Raw genomic sequence first — 20,584 nt, 5'->3', positions numbered from 1 at the left:
TGCTTTTACAGGTACAGACTGCACACACACACACAATTTATAATGAATACACACCTACACAAAAACAGCTAGAGAAAGGGAGCGCAGATAAAGAATCCATCCACAGAGCTGCTTGTTAGTGCCTGAGATAGCACAGGACTTCCAAACATGCCAGCAGTCTGGTCAAAAATATACATTTCATTAAATGAAATGTCTCTAAAATTAACAAATAAGCATCGGCCCTATTGTCATATGATAGCATGGCTAATCCCTGGCGATGCCACAGCCATCTATAGCTGGGAGTCCAAGAGAGCATAATTGGCCTCACTCTCTCTGAGTGGGTAGGATGGCCCTCCCTCTCCCCACATCACTCAGTGCAGTGCTAGCCAATGTGGGCATCTGTTGATGTAACAGAGCTGGCAGTTAGTGTTCTCATCCAAGTGCGTCGAGCTGCCCAATGATAATGTATTTGTGGCAGTTTTAAAAGATGCAATGGCACTGGCCATAACTATTTTGGGGAGAAATTGGGAAAAAAAACTATAGAATCCAAAATGTTCCATTCCAATCCATTTGCCGTGACAATGTGACGTGTCTCTTTATCTGTTTTGTTCTTGAGACCCTTGAGGCTGAACCTTTAGCATTAGCTAGAAAGCACTCATTAAGTTTGCCTAATTTGTTATCTTTGAGAAAGAAAAATAAAAATTAAGATCTCCTTAATATATCTGGAGTTTCTCCTAGACAATGATGAGATCAAATGCTTAAGTCACCTGCTGCTCAGATCTTTCTCCTGAGCAAAAAAAAACAGCAACCTCATGTGACTACTTTCAGTAAAGATCTCAATAAAGTTACACATTGTGCTCAGATTTGCCATTATATTAACACTTATGTTTAGCTGCAACTGAACTAAAGACATTACTGAACTAAAGATATCTGTTCCAAGACTTCTAAGCGCATCATGTGAGCAATAAACTTGTCTACTGGGGATAGCTGCTTTAACCGATATTCGACAGTGCTAAGTAAAGTGCAAAACAACAGTGGAGACGCTGTATGACTTCAATCCTTAAAATCGTTACCAATAAATGCTAATAAACATCAGCAATGCATGTTTATGAAAATGCTATGATAAGCAGTCTGAGAATGCATGGCAGATAAGGGCACACAAGAACATTTTTTGGTTTAAGCCCCAAAAATTGTAGCCCTGATTTGTCTCTGAAATCAAATGCTTTTGGTTGATTTTTTATTGTGATTTAGAATGTTATACCCACTAACAGGTCTAAAATGTTTTGTATGAAGTTTGTAGAGTGTGTACTGCATACGTGTGCTCTGATCTTGCTGTCTTTTGTGTGAGTATATCTGAGTGTGTATGCGTGTCTATGTGTCTGACAAGGGAAGGTAATGGTGGTGGCGGGCTAACCTTTGGGCTCTCCTCCACTGCCTGCTTTTAGCCCTGTGTTTCAGACAGGCAATTACACTATCCTTTCACACACACACACACACACACACACAAAACTCCGCTGCATGCACTCACACGCGCGGTCTTGACAAGGGTAGATGGACACTAGAAAAAAATCCTTTCCTTTTTCCTGTTTTCCCCCCATCCCACCCTGATCCCCAGCAGTGCTGAAAGGCTTGTGGTGTGGCAGGCTGATTGAGCGCAAGCCACCTCAGGTGTGTGATGTGTATAGAGTGGGGGGTTGGTCTGGGAGACATTTTACAAACAGCCAGGAAAAGGAGAAATATTACACACACAGGCAGGATTCCTGAGGCTCAAGACTGAAGAAGAGACAGCCTTAGCAGGTGGAGAGAAGAGAAGAGAAGAGAAGAGAAGAGAAGAGAAGAGAAGAGAAGAGAAGAGAAGGTGCAAACAGAGAAGAAAGAAAAGCCAGTTTGAGAAGAGAAAAAGAGGAGAGGCGAGGGAATAGCAGGTTTGAGTAGAGCGGAGAAGAAGAGAGGAGGGAATAGCAGGTTTGAGTAGAGAGGAGGAGAAGAGAGGAAGAAAAAGCAGGTTTGAGGGGGGAGGAGGAAAGCAGAGGAGGGAATAGCAGGTTTGAGCAGAGAGAAGGAGAAGAGAGGAGGGAAAACAGGTTTGAGAAGAAAGGAGGAAAACAGAGGTGAATCACAGGTCTCCCATCATTAAATCAGTGTTTCTGCCAGTAATTTAATCTTTTCCAGTATATCCATCTAAAACAGACTGAACCGAGAAGTAGAACATGGCACCTCTCTCTCCTCTGAGATCTGTCTCCTCTCTCGCCCGTCCCAGTCGTAAATACTCCTTCATTAATATCAATCCTGTCTGAGGGAGTGCAGACCGCACAGCCTCATGCACCAACACGCTGTGCCGTCCATGCTGGAGATCGATATGCAATTAGAAGCCCATTTGGCAAACTGATAGATGCAGTCTCAGGGTCCGGCTGTGTGCTAACACAGGCCTGCATGATCAGCGGTCAATATGGACATGGTGCAGACTGAACTGTAATCACTTTGGCATTACAGTTATTATTATTGTAGTGATTAGTACAACTTAGATATGGATGCTGGGTGGCCACTGACGAGCTGATGAATCCAATCCCTTCTGATTAGCTGTGTATTGATGGTAGTAAGTGTTTATGTAAATGTTGATAGGAGGTTTTGAATACGGTGGAACTGGATATTTCAGGTTTGATTTTATACTCGGCCCTATCAGACTCATAAAGCGAAAGTGCTTCACTTATTCAGGTTCCAGCTGTCAGCAGTGGTCGATAAATAGAGTTCTATCATAAAGCATTGCATTGTGGGTGTAGGTATCATGTTTCATTTTAGGTGAAAGGTAAAATTTCTTTGAGGAGAAACTTTAGATTGATGAAAGGAATGAAAAAGACAGAAAGAGAGAGAGACAAGAGTGAATGAAAAATGAGAAAAAGAGAGATAGAGAGAGGGAGGGAGAGAGATAGTGAATAAGAGAAAAAGAGAGAGACAGATAGAGTAGGAGAGAAAGAGAGAGCAACAGATGTAACAAAAGAGAGGGAGAGATACAAAGAGAGAGAGAGAAAGAAAGAGAAAAAGAGACCAAGAAGAGGGAATGAGAAAAAAGAAAGAGTAGAAGATAGATAGGGAGAGATAAAGAGAAAGAGAGAAAGGAGAAGAGAGGTAAAAAAGAGAGATGAAAGAGAGAGAAGGAAAGAGTGAGAATGTGAATGACAAAGAGAAAGAGGGAAAGATGGAAAGACAGGGAAAAGAGAAAGGCAAAGAGAGGGAAAGGGAGATGTAGAGAGAAATAGCAAGAGACACAAAGAGGAAATGATGAGGGGGTGAGAAGAGGAAAATGGAAGAGTCAGTCTGAGAGAAAGTTAGATATTAGTGGTGGGCTAAGAGGGGAAGAGGGAGTACACAAAAGAATACAAGGGAGAGATTGGGAGAGGAACTACTTACTGGAAAACGAAATAGCACAGAGAGAGAGAGAAAAAGGGACAGAGAGAGAGAGAGATGGATGAATGTGTGTGTATGTGTGTGTCTCCCCACAGCAGAGATCAAAGGCTGCTTCCTGCTGTGAGAATCGTCTCATCTCTGGATCGCCTGCAGTGGCCATGCAAACACGACGCCAGCTCACAACCGGACACACACACACACACACACACATTGCATAATCGTGTATAACCCATTCTCTGCTCTTAAACACACCTCCTCCACACTCACAGTCATAAAACAGCCTCTTTAGTCTCTTCTAGACACAAACTCTGCCTTCTTCCACACAGCGACCCAGAGCTACTGCATGACAGCAGATATTAAAGGAACCCAGGTGACCCTGACCCTGCTGGAGCTCAGCCATCAGATCGTCTCTGGGATTAATGTTCTCTACTGGCGATTAATCCGGCCAAATCTGGCAGCAAACTTTTGCCCTCTCTCTCGCTCTCTCTCTTCTCACTTCGTTTCTCTTTTTCTCACCTTCTCGCTCCACTTCCTGCTCTGCATCCTCCATCTATCCTTCTGGAGCCCATGAATAGCCAAAACAAGAAGGATGAGTGCTGTATCTCTGTGGTTTACACTCTGTCCTAACAGCAAGCAAGCGTTCAAATGTAGTGGCAAATTGGAAGTCATTCAAATGACTAAAATTTAACTACCGCCGAACATGTTGTCACAAGTATGTTTAAAAAGAACTCTGTGTACATCTCAGCACAGTTAGCTTTATGCAGTGGACCAGTCACAGTCAGGCAGAGGTAACTTTGGGATGAGCTGGAGCTGGGAATTTGCGCTAGAACAGAAAAACGGGATAAACGAGATGTGGAGTTTATGAACTGACAAGTCTAAATTTGGGACTGTGAAAAGCAGAAAATGCAACCAGCTTCTCAGACTGAACTGAACTAAGTGCTTACAAAAAGCATGGAAAAAATTTAAGTCAAAGAGTGGACAAAATAAATATTGAAATGTATAATATCTTTAGTGATTGAAGCTTCCATGTACTTTTCTGTTAAATATGTCTTCTGCTCATTTTCCTGACACTGAAAAATGAACTTAGTGGCAGTTATGGCACAATACCATACTTGTACTGAATGTTATTATAATCATTTATAATTGACACTAATATTCAAACACACTATATTGCCAAAAGTATTCGCTCGTCTGCCTTCACATGCATATGAACTCGAGTGACATCCCATTCTTAATCCATAGGGTTTAATATGATGTCAGCCCACCCTTTGCTGCTATAACAGTTTCAACTCTTCTGCGAAGGTTTTCCACAAGGTTTAGGAGTGTGTTTATGGGAATTTTTGACCATTCTTCCAGAAGCGCATTTGTGAGGTCAGACACTGATGTTGGACGAGAAGCCCTGGCTCACAGTCTCCGCTCTAATTCTTTCGAACGGTGTTCTATTGGGTTGAGGTCAGGTTCTTCCACGCCAAACTCGCTCATCCATGTCTTTATGGACCTTGCTGGAACAGGAAGGGGCCGTCCCCAAACTGTTCCAACAAAGTTAGGAGCATGAAATTGTCCAAAATCTCTTGGTATGCTGAAGCATTAAGAGTTCCTTTCACTGGAACTAAGGGGCCGAGCCCAACTCCTGAAAAACAAGCCCACACCATAATACACTTGGCACAATGCAGTTAGACAAATACCGTTCTGGCAACTGCCAAAACCAGACTCGTCCATCGGATTGCCAGATGGGGAAGCGTAATTCGTCACTCCAGAGAACATGTCTCCACTGCTCCAGTAGCGGCATTCTTTATACCACTACATTCGACGCTTTGCACTGTGCTTGGTGATGTAAGGCTTGGATGCAGCTACTTGGCCATGGAAACCCATTCAATGAAGCTGACTGTGGAATATTTCGTAGCGAGGAAATTTCACAACTGGACTTGTTTCACAGGTGGCATCCTATCACGGTACCACTCTGGAATTCACTGAGCTCCTGAGAGTGACCCATTCTTTCACTAATGTCTCTAGAAGCAGTCTGCATGCCTAGGTGCCTGGTTTTATACACCTGTGGCCATGGAAGTGATTGGAACACCTGAATTCAATGATTTGGATGGGTGAGTGAATACTTTTGGCAATATAGTGTATGTATCCAATCTGTGATCTCTTATAAAAGTGGCTCAAATCTGACTCAAAAAGATCAGGTTTTTGTGTTCACATTGCACTGTGAAAATCTAATCCATGTCACGTTTAGGCAAAAAATAGGAACTGTACCACTTCAGAGCTGTAATGTGAATGTAGCCTTTAGATGAAACTCTGGTAAGGAGTGTGTGTGCATAATGCAGGCTGCAGTCCAAGCGTGCACTCAGCACTCTTATCCACACCCACCAGCTTTGAGTGTGCTTGAGACAGAAAGGTTGTTTTTGCGTCCTGTGATCTAAACGGTGGCCGCTTTTGTGTGGCCCCCTGGCACGGCCAAATCAAACTTGCTTCTCTGCCTGTCTCCCTCTCCTCCGCTCGCTTTCTCTTTTTCTTCTTCTCTGTTTGCCTTTCACTCGGCAGCCGGCAGCTGCCGGTAATTAGAGGGGCCGTCAGCGGATCGCTCCGCTCTGAGGCGAAGGGGGTGGGGAGTGGAGGGGTGTTGGAGAGAGAGAGAAAGACAGAGAAAGAGAGAGGGTCTTGACCACCTCCTTCAGCTCAGCGATGGAGCTGGATCATGCTAATGTGCTGCCATGTTCCTAATTATACAGCCTAACCCAGCCTAGTTGCTATCGAGGAGCGGAGAATACAGAAGGAACAGAGAGAGAGAGAGAGGAGAGAGAGACCCATTCATAGCATCTGCAAAACAGTGATCAAAGGATGATTATGCATGAAGAGTTACCTTTTTCTCTCTCTCTCTCTCTCTCTGTCTTTCTTCCTTCTCTTTTTCTGCCATTCTCACTCTGTCTCTTCCCTTCTCTCTCTGAAACTGTCTTTTCCTGTCTTTCTGCCATTCTCTCTCTCATCTCTTTTTTCTTTCTCTGCCATTCTCTCTCTCTCTCTCTCCATGTATATATATATATATATATATATATATATATATATATATATATATATATATATATATATATATATATATATATATACATATATATGGAGGGAGAGGCTCCTGGGCGGCCTGGATGAGTGAGAAATGAGCAAACATGAGCGAGAAGAGGGAAGGGAAGAGAGAGAGAGAGAAAGAGAGAGAGAGAGAGAGAGAGAGCTTAATTTCATCAAGTCAACACTGATTGTGGAAAATGTGCCCACTGTGGCCACAGCTGGGGCCGAGAGAATGATACCATGCAGGGAAAAGAGAGAGGAGGAGGAGAGGGGATGGAAAGAAAAATGAAGAAGTGGGAGAGAGAATAGTCATGTGACTCTACTGCTGGGATGCAGATGAAGATTCAATCACTGTAAAGCTGCTTCGCTCTTGACAGTACAGAATTCTATAACACTGATGATGTGTGTGTATCACTGTGGACTCACATAGTGTGTGTGCCATACAGCCTTACACACAGACACTGTGACAGGTGAGAGAGAGTGTTCACATTGCATGTGTGTGTGTATGTGTGCAGGCGTGAATCCAAACAGATTTACAGATACTGCAGCCCCACTCACACCTGGCACTTACACACAAATGTGGTGATCCGATCACAAGTAGACGGTGCAAAGTCCTAGTGAAACAACTCTCTAACTACACGGTCATACAGAAAATACTCTTTTATTATTGATTAAATCTCCTTTCAACAGGACAAAACTTAAATAAAAACAGTTTATCTAAAGAGTGGTTGGTCATTCAAGGCTGTACATTCCATTGCTTTTTAGCAATGTTTTGCATTTTTGCATTTTAACTTGTGCCAAAAACTGTAACTACAGATGACGATAGCATGCTAGCAGAGATTCTCTGCTTCTGTAGTTTTACTGTGTTCTGTGTATCAAACGGGGTGTCATGTTTAGCGGAGAAGTTCTTCAGCCTCGTTCTCTCTTTTGATACTCAACATTAACAGAGATTATAATTCACTTGTGTAATATCCCTCTGAGAAACCATGCAATAGTTCCACATGGCCGACTCTGCTGCTGCTCAAACTGTTTGGATGTGTCTGTGCTGACTGGCATTAAAACAGAGTTTTAATCACTGTTTCTCATTTTCATTATCATTCAAATGACTGTTCAAGTGTTTAACAAATTACTTTTTTAATCTTGTTGTAATGGCTTTTTCAGCCAACAAGCTCTGCCTTTTCTCTCTTTTGGTCACAAACCAAAACTGCCACTTTTAACCATTTTCGGCCAAAATGTTTTGCACATTTCTTGTGGATGCAGCTGTTTCACAAAAACTACTGCTTAGAAACAAATGTTAATGTCAAAGTATATCTTTGCACTACTTAAGTCAGTGTCGACTACACCGAAAGCTCCACTGACATGTAGTTTTTAAAAATTTGTTTACTTTAATGAACATGCTTTTAAGGGGACGTCCTGAAAAAGCACATAAGCAACACCCTGAACTTTCACTTTCCCCCATCATGAAACCAAATGCTCCTGAAACAATACATTTCACAATCTGATGAGTGCGATGGAGATTAAAACACGCTGAGGCTAATAGCACTTAATGCTCCTGTTCTGGCATGCTCCCTGCTAGCAATGGTGGGGGTCCGGGCTGCCTCGAGAGTCATGCTGAAGAGAGAGCGACTGAATTACCTTGCGCTCGGGCTATTATTTGTCCCCGTCCCGCCATGGGGGCCATGTAAATTACTTTAAGTGCATTTTTTCATGGTGCTGCCACCATTAGGAAAATGCTAGCAGATCTAGCTGACAGCCCTATTAGGATAACGCTGTCTTCTGTGTGTTGTAAGGGAACGGAAAGGCAACCATCACACAAGAATAGGTCTGCCAGCAGAGAAAGGAGATACATACTGTGAATTTAGCTGTTCATAGCGTCTATCTGTCATGTTTTACATCTGAATCTGTCTAACTAATTACCTCATGAATGTTTCCTCTCTGTAATCTGTTTATTTGGCTTAATCTAACTTAAATGAGCTTAATCTCTGGCATTAACTTTTTACGAGGATGGGGCCTCCTTTTGAGTCTTGGTTCTTCTCATGCTCTCACAGAGTTTTTCCTGCCACTGTCACCCTTGGCTTGCTCATGAGGGGTCTGTAAAGTTGCTTTCTGATAATGCTTATTATAAAGAAGAGCTATGCAAATCAATATGGACTGAGGTGAACTGAAGTATTTTAAGTAGAAATACATTGCAATACAACAAGGCATTGAAGACTAAAGCTGATGTATTTAGCTGTAGTTATACACAGGAACCACCAGGTGGTAGTCATGGACCCTGCTCTTTGCTGAGGGTTATTCAGAGGGCTCAGTCCCTTATGGCAGTCCCACAGACCAAACTTACTGTTTCTTTCAACAGCAAAGAAAGCTATGAGTCATAACACAACAAGCAAACAAGCTAACCATCGTAAAACCTGCAGTGAACACAGTCAACAAGCAAAACAATGTTACTGTCATTGAGGCACTTACATGTTGTGCAGCACACACCAGCCGCAGTGCGGGTCTCCAGAGCTCAGACACTCGCGGCACGTCCCGTACTGCTCACACGACTCGATGGGCACCTGGGTCACCTGCAGATTTCAGACAGAATGATCAGATTTGATTTTCAAACAATATAGACATTTGGCATTCATTGAAAAGCCCAACTGAAGCATGAAATGTGGGCTTTCATTGACTTCTCATACAGCTGAAGGAAGGCTTTTCTTTTTTTCCTCTGGTCAGACACAACAGTGGGGTGTTCAAAGTGGGCCATTAATTGGCTCCAGTGGAAAGCAGATAAGGGTCAGATAGGAGGAATATTGATTCCTGTCATCTCCGGAGAACAGGAGCAGCAGGAAACCATCACAACACGCCTTTTATTCATAATAGATAACACCAGAACATACACATCCAGATGTGGGATAGTGATGTGGGAGTTTGGAGTAAAAGTTGAACAATGAAGATATTAATTGGCATGTGTGAATGTTTTTTATATATTTTTCAAAACAAAAATATCTTGACCATGTAGGAAAACCAAAAAAAAATAACAAAAAAAATAGGCAACCTACTAAATCAACACCAAATTAAAGTGCCTTCTTACCACATATATGATGTTTGTGTATGTGTGTGTGTAGGAAGGACCCACGTCCTTCCATTACAACAACACAAACCTGCATGTGTGTGTGCACGCATTTGACTGGGGTGGATGACAGACGGTCAGGAGTGTGTGCAGCAGGACCAACTGGTGCAGCAGACGCGCGTGTGTGTCTTCTGAAGCTTATCTCTGAGACTAACCTCAGTCAGTGCAGCTGTGAGGCTGACACAGGAAAACTTAAGCAGTACAGTGAGCTATTGTATGAGCCACTCTCACGCACACACATGTATAGTACTGCACAAAAGTCAGAGACCACCAGACCACCATTCATTTAATTTCTAAATCAAATCAGCCATTGAGGTTAAAGGAGATATTTCTGAGAATATTAGATATGAGATATCTACCTGCATAAAGAAAACAAAAGCCAAAGGAAAATGCATGAAAAAAAACTGTAATTAAAAGATATAAATCAGAAAATGGGACTTATAACAGCCATGCAAGACCTGGTAAACTACCAAAACTATGTCTGAGAGACAGAAGAAAACCAAGCTCCACTCTTGCTTCAGCTGTGATAAAAATCTACAGGTGTTTCTGTCCATCCTTCCATTTTGGGCCACGACTGATACTAATCATCTGAAATATCCATATGCTATTTAGGTCCACAGTGAAAGTTTTTGTGATTTATAAAAGGCCATGTATTCTTTCCAGCCATTTGCAATATCAGTATTGCAAAAGGCAATATCACAACAATGATCTACATGTTGTCTTTACAAAAGAGCAATGTATCCTGTGAAAAATCTGTATTTGAACAATTATCTTTATTATTAACAAACACCATACAGTTGATATATTTATCTGTTTCTCACCTCACACACACTTTCTACTCATACACACGCATACTCACACTTGAAGAGTCAAGAGAGTTATTTGTTGAGTGCCTCATTTCACTGTTCATTTCAGAAGAAATGAAATTCTTCTCATAGCCAAATAAACATGCTAGAAACTGCATCACCAAACAAACACTTGTCGGTTGTAGTTATACATTTTACACACACACACACACACACACACACACACACAAACACTGTGTAAGTAGCAGACGGAGAGCGGGCTCCAGAGACGCTGCTCGTTTTGTCCGCTGACCCACAATGCCCCTCACCACCCTGCACGCGCATCCTCCTGCCGGCCACCCGGCATACAAGGGCAGCATTGCTGCAATGACCAGACCACTGCCAGACTGCAGCACTGTTTTTTGTTTGTTTGATTGTTTTTACTTATTTATTTCTATTGTGGTATTTGTTTTTTTAGGTATTCTGTGTCTGATTATGACAACTCTGAATTGTATAACTTTTGTTCCTATGAGACAGTAAAGTGCACCTGGAAGCTATCAAACACACACACAGAGACATATAATACCCTGTGCCAGAGGTCATGAGACTCATGGGGCCTTTCATGACATGAAATGTATGTTTTTTTTACTCTCTTCTTGTCTCACCATTTCTTTACATCAGTATCATCTGTTGATTGTTAATAAAACAGATGTCAGCTGTAATGGAACTTGTTACATTATTTTTAGTATTAGTTTTGTGGAAATGTATGTAATTTAAAGTTTGTAGTCAATCACATGTTTGCATCTTTAGTTTTGTACTGGAGCTACAAGTCATTGAAACTTATATCCTGCTAGTTAACTGTGTGTAAACTGCATGCCTACATTATCACACACCCTTGCCATAAACTGCACTGAGTTGTTAAGTAAACTCAAACGCAATACATGGTTTAAGGCAAGTGTTGTAACTCAGGCATGGAGTTTGAACAATGCTTAAGTGTGTGTATAAACTTCTATTGTTTTTTAGCTACATTAGCCTCATCACTCCAGCACTAAACTACAGATACAAACTTCAGAAGCCAAATATATCTCAGCTTATCAGCTTCATTGGTAGTAACGGGAAAGCTGTGTAAACTGGATTTTTCACCAAACTATTATTTAAGCTCAGTATCGTCCTCTATTGTGTCACTATGTAAATATCTATGTTAACATCCGGCAGGCGTTCGGTAACTCCTAATCACGAGAGCAGAAGGGCTTTCTTTTATTTTTCTATGACACTTATTCAAGGGAGAATGAAGTGAGAGGCAGCTTTAAGATGGATAAGCAGACTCAGGGTTTGAGTAATGAGAGGGGTGGAATAATACTTAAGGTCCTACTGTGTGTTTGTGCATGTGTGTGCACGTATGATGTATAGCCATGCTAAATGTCATGACTTTGTTTGCAATGGAGTGGAGCTCCACCTGTCCCCCTCATCCAGACTCCATGAGCTCCCTCAACAAAGGTATGCATTCAGCCATTACTGACCAACAGCTCTGCTGTTGTCTGAACAGTCACTTCTGCTTGATGTATAACATACTCACACATGCACGCTTGTTTTTATTCAGTGTCAGGATGTGGGGTCTTACACATGTCTTGTATGTATTACATTTACACGATCTGTAGGTTAGAATTTTCTATCTAAATCTAATGCTACTGTGGCTTCGAATGTGCCTCCATTTCCTCAGTATTGAAGTCAGTGTAAGTCAGTGTAACTAGCTCTTACTTCGGTAAACTAACTTTTCTTGTCAAATTACATTTTCCAACAAAGCTTTTTAGGATCACCTGCACTGTTGACAATTTCACTGAAGGAATAACTTTCATGCTTTTCATGTGCTTAAACTGTTAACCCATAAGTGAAAGTGAGAGTGTGGGCCACATTCAGCCTCTGTTTACACTCCCATACAGTGTCACTCACACCACATATGAAAGTTGACTGCAGGGGACAGCCCCTTTCTTCCTCCCCTCCCCCTCACTCTATCCTGGGGCACAGAAACAGGTGGTCCCAAGTAATGAGTCCAGCACATCCACACTGCAGTCCAGCCTGCTAACAAACAAACCCGCAGGGGGCCAGGCACACACAGAAAACCAGCCTGACGGCCATAACATATACAGTTCTGTTCCACATTCTGGATTTGGATTCATCTTACATTTCTAACTATTTAAAAAATATACTACCTGTGCACAGGATTTTCACATTAGAATCAATATGCATGTATCTTCAACCACATTTTCATTACTGAAAACAGTCCAAACTCCAAATATTTGAACACTAACTCAGCTCTTCAATGGTAGCATTATGTGGAGGAGCTGATGGGTCTCAGCATCTTACAGACACCAGCCTCGAAGCCTCAGACTGCATTAATGAAAGACAAACCGCCTTGCTGCCAGATGACACTATGTCATTGCCCCAGCTCCCCAGTGTAGTCTTTGGCACAGTGCCTTGCGCGGGAAGTGAATGGTTGCCGCTGATAAGTGAGACTACACTTCCCAGAGTTCTCGTGGGGGCTTAATATTAGTGCAGGTTAACTCTCACTGAGGCAGATGTATGGACATGTTAGCAGCTGATAAAAAAGTAATAGGGTAAGGACAGCTGCAGAGCTAGGTGATAAAGCTTCAGCAGGTGTGTGTAAGTGCTAAGCAGGGTCTTATGGAAACGTGTAATTTGTACACTACAGGTCAGAAATAAATTTCATTTTAAATGTTTCAATTGAGTCAATTTGCCAACACGGTATGTTTTTTTCACATCTAATTTAACTAAAGCAAAATTCCAATAGTGTGCAGTGATGTGCTCTTGCATAGTATATGGGGAAAGTTTTCACAATCTGTGTTAATAAGAGTCCTTTGCATTTATCGGTTTATAATTATTTATAAACTCCTAATTTAACATACCTGCTTCAGTTTATCAAACTTTCAGGAGCATGTGCACTGTTAAAACACAACAAACATCTGGTTCCCTAAATTACCTCTCTAGTAATGTTTCTTAACAAACCTTTTCTGTAAATGAAATGTGTGAGCTCAAAGTTCAAAGAGACTCCAAAACATAAAGGCTCCATAAAGGGATATTAACTGATTAACTGTTGACCAACATATATAAATTATCGTTCGATAATCAATGATGCTGGTTAAAAAATGTAATTAATTTCCAAAAATCCAATGCTGGACCCTCAAGACAGACACCTTTGCTCTCATACACCCTTGCAGCTATGAAACTATGCAAAATACTCAATCTGTTGGACACTATTGCTTTCAAAGCCCTTTGTACCATAAAAATAAACATATTAGTGTACTGTAATTCTTTCCACGTTTACTTTTACACAGTTAGCACGGCTTCCAAACGTTTGGCCTGTAGTCTATGCGTGCATGTATGTGTTGTATCATGTGTCACAAGTGAAGGAAAGGAAAAAAAAAACAAATGGCACAAAAAGGAAAGATGAGGGGGTTAGTAGAAAGGAGTTTGGGTTAGTCTGGAGCAGCTGTTGGCCAGCACACACTGCAGTCACTCAACACAGCGGGCTGACACAATGAAGCCTGTTCTCCCACCGTGAGCCGCCTGGGCGTGTGCATGCTATGCATGTGCCCATGAACGTATGTGCCTACATGTGTGTGCAAACACATTTACACCGGCCAAAGTGCGTGCTCCTAACAACTGCATTATAATTTTGTGCACAGCGCACCACCATTTCTATATAAATACGTGCGGTTCTTGAAACTGCATCTATAATTTCAAACGCATTATGTTAATATTTCTTCCTGTTGCTGTCTTCACTCTTGGCACTGCAGCATTTCCATAACAAAAGGCGAGAAGAAGAAAGCCGTAATGAATTCTAATGTAATCTAAATGTAACCTTGGAGAGGCAGAGCCAGCGGGAGCGAGCCAACAGTTGTGGTTCTGTCGAGGCCAACGTTGCTTCCGGAGAGAGTCCAACAAATTCTCGTAACGTCAGGAGCATGTTATGAAAACAGTCGTGCATCCAGGACGTCTTGTGGTGAAGTTGGTGCCAATTTCAGGTCAAGGCCACGAATTAAGGACAACATAGACTGAAGAAATAACAAAGCGCCTGGTCTAAGTGTAGCTTGCTGTGCTAGGTTTTGCCCTAATGCTTGGGCCTCATTCCTCCTGAGCAACTCAGTAATTCATGCAGTGTTAAGTGTTCCCACTCTATCTCTATCTCTCTCTGGCTCTGCTCCTTTATTTTCCATTCAGGTCAGAACCAGCCAAGAAAAGCCTTAAAAGTGGACACTTAGGAGACACATATTAGCTGTTGGCACAGGAAGGATATTGAACTGCTCTGCATAGATTATTTTGTTTCAAGGAAGGATGCCTCTGCTGCGGTAAAAGCTGACCAACACGCAGTCTCCGACTCGTCCATTTGAGACTGAGGGCGCATTTAAATGAGTTTCCTACAAAAGAAAAAGTTTTAAAAATACAAGTGTTTAACTCGGTCAAGTTTAAGGTTAACTTTGTCAAATCCAACATTACCTGAGTTTTTGAGTTGTGACATCCTCAGCTAGTACATCCCCTGATACCACATGAACTAGGGCTGCACTATGTATCGTTTGTTAACCATTAGTGCTTCTGCCTTGCTGATATCACAGAAGACTGCAATGAATCTCCAACAAATCAGTGGTTTTTACAGTGTGCTATGAGCATCTTCACCAATCACAGATCCAAATGGCTGTTTCTGTGGGTATTTTTTATTAAATCAAGTTATTCATGTAATCCAGCAAAACTAAATTACTGGTTCAGTTCGGTCAGTTTTTTATTTGATCAGTATATTGCAGGACAATTTTTTACTGTGTTTTTATATATTGCGAGGCAAAGCACAATCGCAGGATGCAGCAACATAACCACAATTCTAGTATTTTGACAATGTAATGTAGCTTTAACATGAACACAGTACATTCTTAAAAAAAGCTGCCACAAAGGTTATTTGAGTGATGTCATAGAACAAGGGTGCCCAATCCTGGTCCTGGAGACCACCTTGCAGAGTTTAGCTCTGACTCTAACCTTACACACCTGATCGTGGTAAAAAAGGCCTTCAGGGGCATCTGAATAATAGACCCAGGTGAGTTCAATTTAAACATCTCCAGGATTAGGTGGTAGATCTCCTTCCATAGACGAACTAAGCTTGTTACCTTAAAGAATCGTATGTTTTTTAATTTTTGGATTCTTCCCCAATTTTCTCCCTAATTTAGTCATCTCCAATTCCACCCACTAGTTAGGACTCTCCCAATCACGATACTGCCAATGCTAGGAGGCCGAAGGCTAACACAGGCTTCCTCTGAGACCTGTGAAGCCTGCCACCGCATCTTTTCGAACTGCAGCTCAAGCAACATCATTGGACAGCCAAATGTGCTCGGAGGAAAGCGACAGCTGCCAGATCTGTTACGTCAGCTAACAGATGCCTGCGCTGACTAGCATCGCGGTATAATTAAAATTGCAGCTCTTGATAAATGAAAACTGCACACTTTAAAATTGCAATTTTGATATGAAAACAATTCATCTTTCAGCCTTTCTTTCTAGAACCTTTAAATTATATGGAGGTTCTTAAACCTTTACAAAGGTTCTTCACAGTCACTCATGTACTTCATTCAATTTACAAAAAATGGCTCTCCAAAGAACATTCCGGGGCACCTTTTTTTAAGTGTGATAACCTAGCATCAGTTCATACAAGATGTTAAGTGATAAATCTACTAGATGACCCATAATTCATAGGTCTGATTTGGTGACTTCACAATTTTGACTTTAAGTGAAAATAAGTTGAACATACTGACAATAGATAGACAGTGTATATATATCTATATATCTATCTATCTCTCTCTCCATAAATATATATATATATATATATATATATATATATACATACCAGGGGCGCACAAACTTGCCGTACATGTAGGAAGAAAAAGTGTCCAAAGACAAAAGAGAGGAAACCAAATAGTCACTAAATAGCAGTATGGAGAAAGACAAACATCTGTATTTCTATTTATGAAAGGTGCTACAGAAATAAAGCTCATTAATGTTATTAAAAGAACCTTCTGTCAACTCACCATCTCAGTGAGCAGTAATGTATCCACATGTGCAGACATACTGGAACCCAGCACCAAAAAAAACAAAAAAACAAAAAACACGCAGACGCAATCTGAGCCATGGTTACTATAGCAACCTGCCTAGCCTCTGACCCCTCCCACCCTCTTCTGGAGGGAGTGATAAACAGCTGGCACCTCTGGGATAGACCACCACCTCACACACACATAGCATGCGCATACGCGTGCACATTAATTTTTCATGTGGAGCAGTGAGTCCTGCACTAACAGCAATGAGAGATATCAATCATGTGTTCTAAAACATACAACTACTACTTCTAATACACCCACACACAGCAATGGACTCACTGACACACGGGTCTATGGAAAAAAATCTCCAAAATAAGGCATGTTCATAAATGCACACATGAACAGCAATAACAGACAGAAAAACAAAAAAGCAGGAAATAACTGTGAGTGCAAGCGTAAATGTGTGCAGACACTTCACACATAAACTAAACATATTCCTGCAATGCATGTGCACGTATTAGGGCTGCACAATATATCGTTTACCAATTATTATCACAGTACTGGCCTTTGTAATACTGATAAGAGAAGGCTGCAATATGCAAATTAGCTCTCTAGCTAATCACTGTGTACTGTGCATACTTGGACGATATCTTAAAAGTAATTAGGATCAGTTAAAACATCTGGAGTATCTATGCTATTGTTTACAAACACAGGGTCCGCTGCAGCACACACATATTCTCTATGCTATCTATGCTTTTTGTGATGTAAATAATTTATTAAATAATATAACACTGTAAATCAACATCTTTTGGTAAAAACTATTTCACCTCTCATTTTGAAAGCTGCTACGATGTGCAAAGATCCTGCTGGCATGTTTCTTCTCTTTAAATGCACACAAAAGCCTGGCTGCTAATAGCTCCCCCTTGTGGAGAAACATCAAAAGGTTAAACAGGTGTAAAGGAATAAGTTCCAAAGCCACATCTACCTACTTTACACATGACACAAAAACAACAAAAAACACAGGACCTTTTCATCATTAAATAAAGTATTTGTATTTCCAAGTTACATTTTGTAAAGGCATTGTTCAGAATACAGTTACCCATTACATTTTCATATATATATATATATATATATATATATATATATATATATATATATATATATGTATATATATATATATTATATATATATATACACATATGTATAAAATATGTCATGCTATGTCAGTTCTGTTTCCCAATTTAGCAAATACAGCTTTTGAATTCACTTCTGAAGCAACATCATTAGGCATCATGACTGAAAATACCCAATATATCCAATACTCAGGACTAGTGCTGTGAGGATCTTTACCAACCAGTTGTATTTGAATGTTTCTATATTTTGACAAACTTAAGTTACCTTGGTCAAAATAAGGTGGCCCAATGTTTAACCCTGTCACATGGCTCACCAATGAGCTTTTTATATATTGCAAAGCCCATCACAAAAAGAAATATGCACAGATATAATTACAGTGCTTGCATTTTATCCACATTGTGCAACCTTGCTACAAACACACACAAACACAAACATCACATCTAGCGGGAAAAATCCACCGGTGACCAATCCATGCTTGGCTAAGCTGAGGGCAGTGTGTGAATGACCCCTTCTCCATTCTTTGACCGCCCCTGCGGAACCACTGTGACAGACACACAGCACAGGGGGGCAGCAGACTAATCTGCTCTTTCAACTCTCTAGGTGAAAGAAAGCAGAACAGAGCCATTCACACACACACACAAACACACACACACACACACACACACAAACAAACAAACGCACACACATCACAGTTCCTGAGACTGAGGACCACACATATGGGTATTCAAACACACACATATATGCATAGTAATAATAATTATGTTTATAATAGGAACAACCATAACAAGAGCAGCACTTTATTCGAGAAGGTACCTAACACTGTTGGTGCAAGCACAAAGTGCATGAACTAAAGCTTAATCTTTATGACACAAAAGAACATTATAAAAGTGCAGTAGAGTAAAAAGTTTTAGTATATTGTCATCTTTAACTTGGATACAAAACTGTAAATAATGTAGTAATAAAGAACGGAATTGTGACATACAAGCTTTACCTTAAGCTTAAGTAAGCCTAACATCTTCTCCTCTAAAGCCATTTAATCTGAGGCTGTTTGAAATGGCCTATTTCACTTGATGTACAAGAGCTTACATAATTCGATTCATGTTTTCCCTGAGACCTGAAGCAGCTTTGTCTGACATCTGGTCTGAGGATGTGCTAAATTGTACGCCGTACCATACAGGTGACTTTTTGTGCGGGCATGACAAACGCCTGCAGCACAGAGCATGTTCAACTACCGCAGCTCAACAGCAAAATTTTAAGAACAATCTCATCTGTACTAAGTACAATTAATGTTGTATAAATGTCAGTTCACCCAACATGTTTGTAAGTTCAGTACCCCACACACTAGTGTGTTGCTATGGTTTGCATGAAATAAATCAATAAATGAACAATGGGTTTTTAATCAATTTAGTTTTTACTGTCACTGCAGCCTGTTACCGCAGTAACATACACATACTCTCTCACTATATTTCAGTCTTCTTAGTTCATTTCAGCTTTCCTAGAGTGCACATGGCCTATAAGTGTGTGTGATGTCTGCGCAATGAAAACTCAATCAAACAATGCTTGATTGCAAGAGCGCATTTCGCAGCAGGGCTTCAGTGTGCTGCAGGCGGATAAGAGAGAGAGAGACAAGAAGAGGGAGAGAGTAAGAGAGACAGATAAAAGTAGGGAGTTCACACTACTACAGGCAGATAGAGAGGGGAGGTGAGATAGATGAGAACTTTTTTCATCTCTTCATTAGAGAGGATTGAAGGATAGTCAGGGAAGTTCATGATTAGTGAGGACGGAGTTCTTTCCTTTTTCTTTCTGCAATTTGTATACAAGTCAACACTCTGACACCATCAAATACAGTCATGACACAATCTGTTCAGATATCCCCACTGCTCACAGACTGGCTTCTGAAACAGTCACTCGGTTCATATATATATATATATATATATATATATATATATATATATATATATATATATATTCAATTTACACTATATAATTATTTAAATGTGCACTATTGTTCAAAAGATCACTTATTAACAATTTCTGTTACATTTAAATTTAACTATTACAAACTTTTCATCAAAACATATTTTAGACATTTTATTCAATATTTTAAAAATTATGTGAATACGACGTTATTAAATGATAAATAATTTACCTTAATCATTTACTTCCATTTTAAATAAGGTGCTCAGGAGCACAAGACTTTTGCACAGTACTGTATTTTAAAAGAAGCTTTCACATTTGAGATCATATAAAAAACTTTGTTTCAGAGGCTATAAAGTGCCAAGCACTTGTATTGAATTTGCATTAAAGCATATCTAGTGTTTCTCTTATTATTATTAGTATTCACGATTGCGGTTTCTCTCGACACATGGTCGATGTAGCTAAAATGTAAAGAATGTTTTTTTCTTTCTTGCAAAACAAGACTGTATGCATGACAATTATTTTTTATCAAATTATAAATATAAAAATTAGAAATAAAATATTTCTTCTTTATAAAAAAAAAAAAGTAGTACTAATTGAAAGTTAGTATCCTTTTGACAGAATTTCTCAACACTTGTTTTGTTGAACTAAAAGTGAGAAATGTATATTTATATGTATACTGGCTGGCTGAAATGAACAGGGTGCTTCCTTGCTGTTTTATAAAGTGAGGGAGCTGGAGCATAGCTTAGCACTTTGCGGTGCTTGGACCCCTCGGCAAGCTGCTCCTCTCCCATTAGTGCTGTTTGTTTATGGGATTTGGCTAAAGCATGCAGACTTAGCTCAGCTGAAACATCTCGACACTCCAGCGCCAGGAGGCCTGCTGGTGCTATAATAAGCCAGCAAAGCACCCTACAAGTAACATGGTTTCGTGCAGCATCTTGGAGGCCCTGGGTCATAACGCTTACAACACGGGGTCATTAGAAAAAGCCTCCTTGTTACGCTCCATTACTGCATCCTTTATCTCACGTTCATTGGTCTAGACTGCAGGATTTGATAAATGACTCTCAGGAAAGAGGTACTGCACAAAGCCTATTGCAGTG

The 20,584-nt window shown here is 40.6% G+C and overlaps 1 protein-coding gene across 2 annotated transcripts in view; it reads right to left on the bottom strand.

Annotated features, from left to right (window-relative positions):
• plxna2 (plexin A2) overlaps window positions 1-20,584 on the bottom strand; it is a 267,455-nt gene that overhangs the window by 115,862 nt on the left and 131,009 nt on the right. Inside the window, exon 5 of one of the 2 annotated variants that reach the window (XM_036590910.1) lies at window positions 8,911-9,011. In XM_036590910.1, coding sequence (XP_036446803.1) covers window positions 8,911-9,011 — 101 coding nt within the window. Of the gene's footprint in view, window positions 1-8,910; window positions 9,012-18,066; window positions 18,164-20,584 lie in introns of those variants that run through there. The other variant, XM_036590912.1, reaches the window with a different exon arrangement.

The sequence above is a fragment of the Colossoma macropomum genome, unplaced genomic scaffold, assembly GCF_904425465.1.
Source record: "Colossoma macropomum unplaced genomic scaffold, Colossoma_macropomum, whole genome shotgun sequence".
NCBI lineage: Eukaryota > Metazoa > Chordata > Actinopteri > Characiformes > Serrasalmidae > Colossoma > Colossoma macropomum.
Note: the sequence above shows the minus strand (reverse complement) of the source record. Positions and strands in the feature narration are given on the sequence as shown.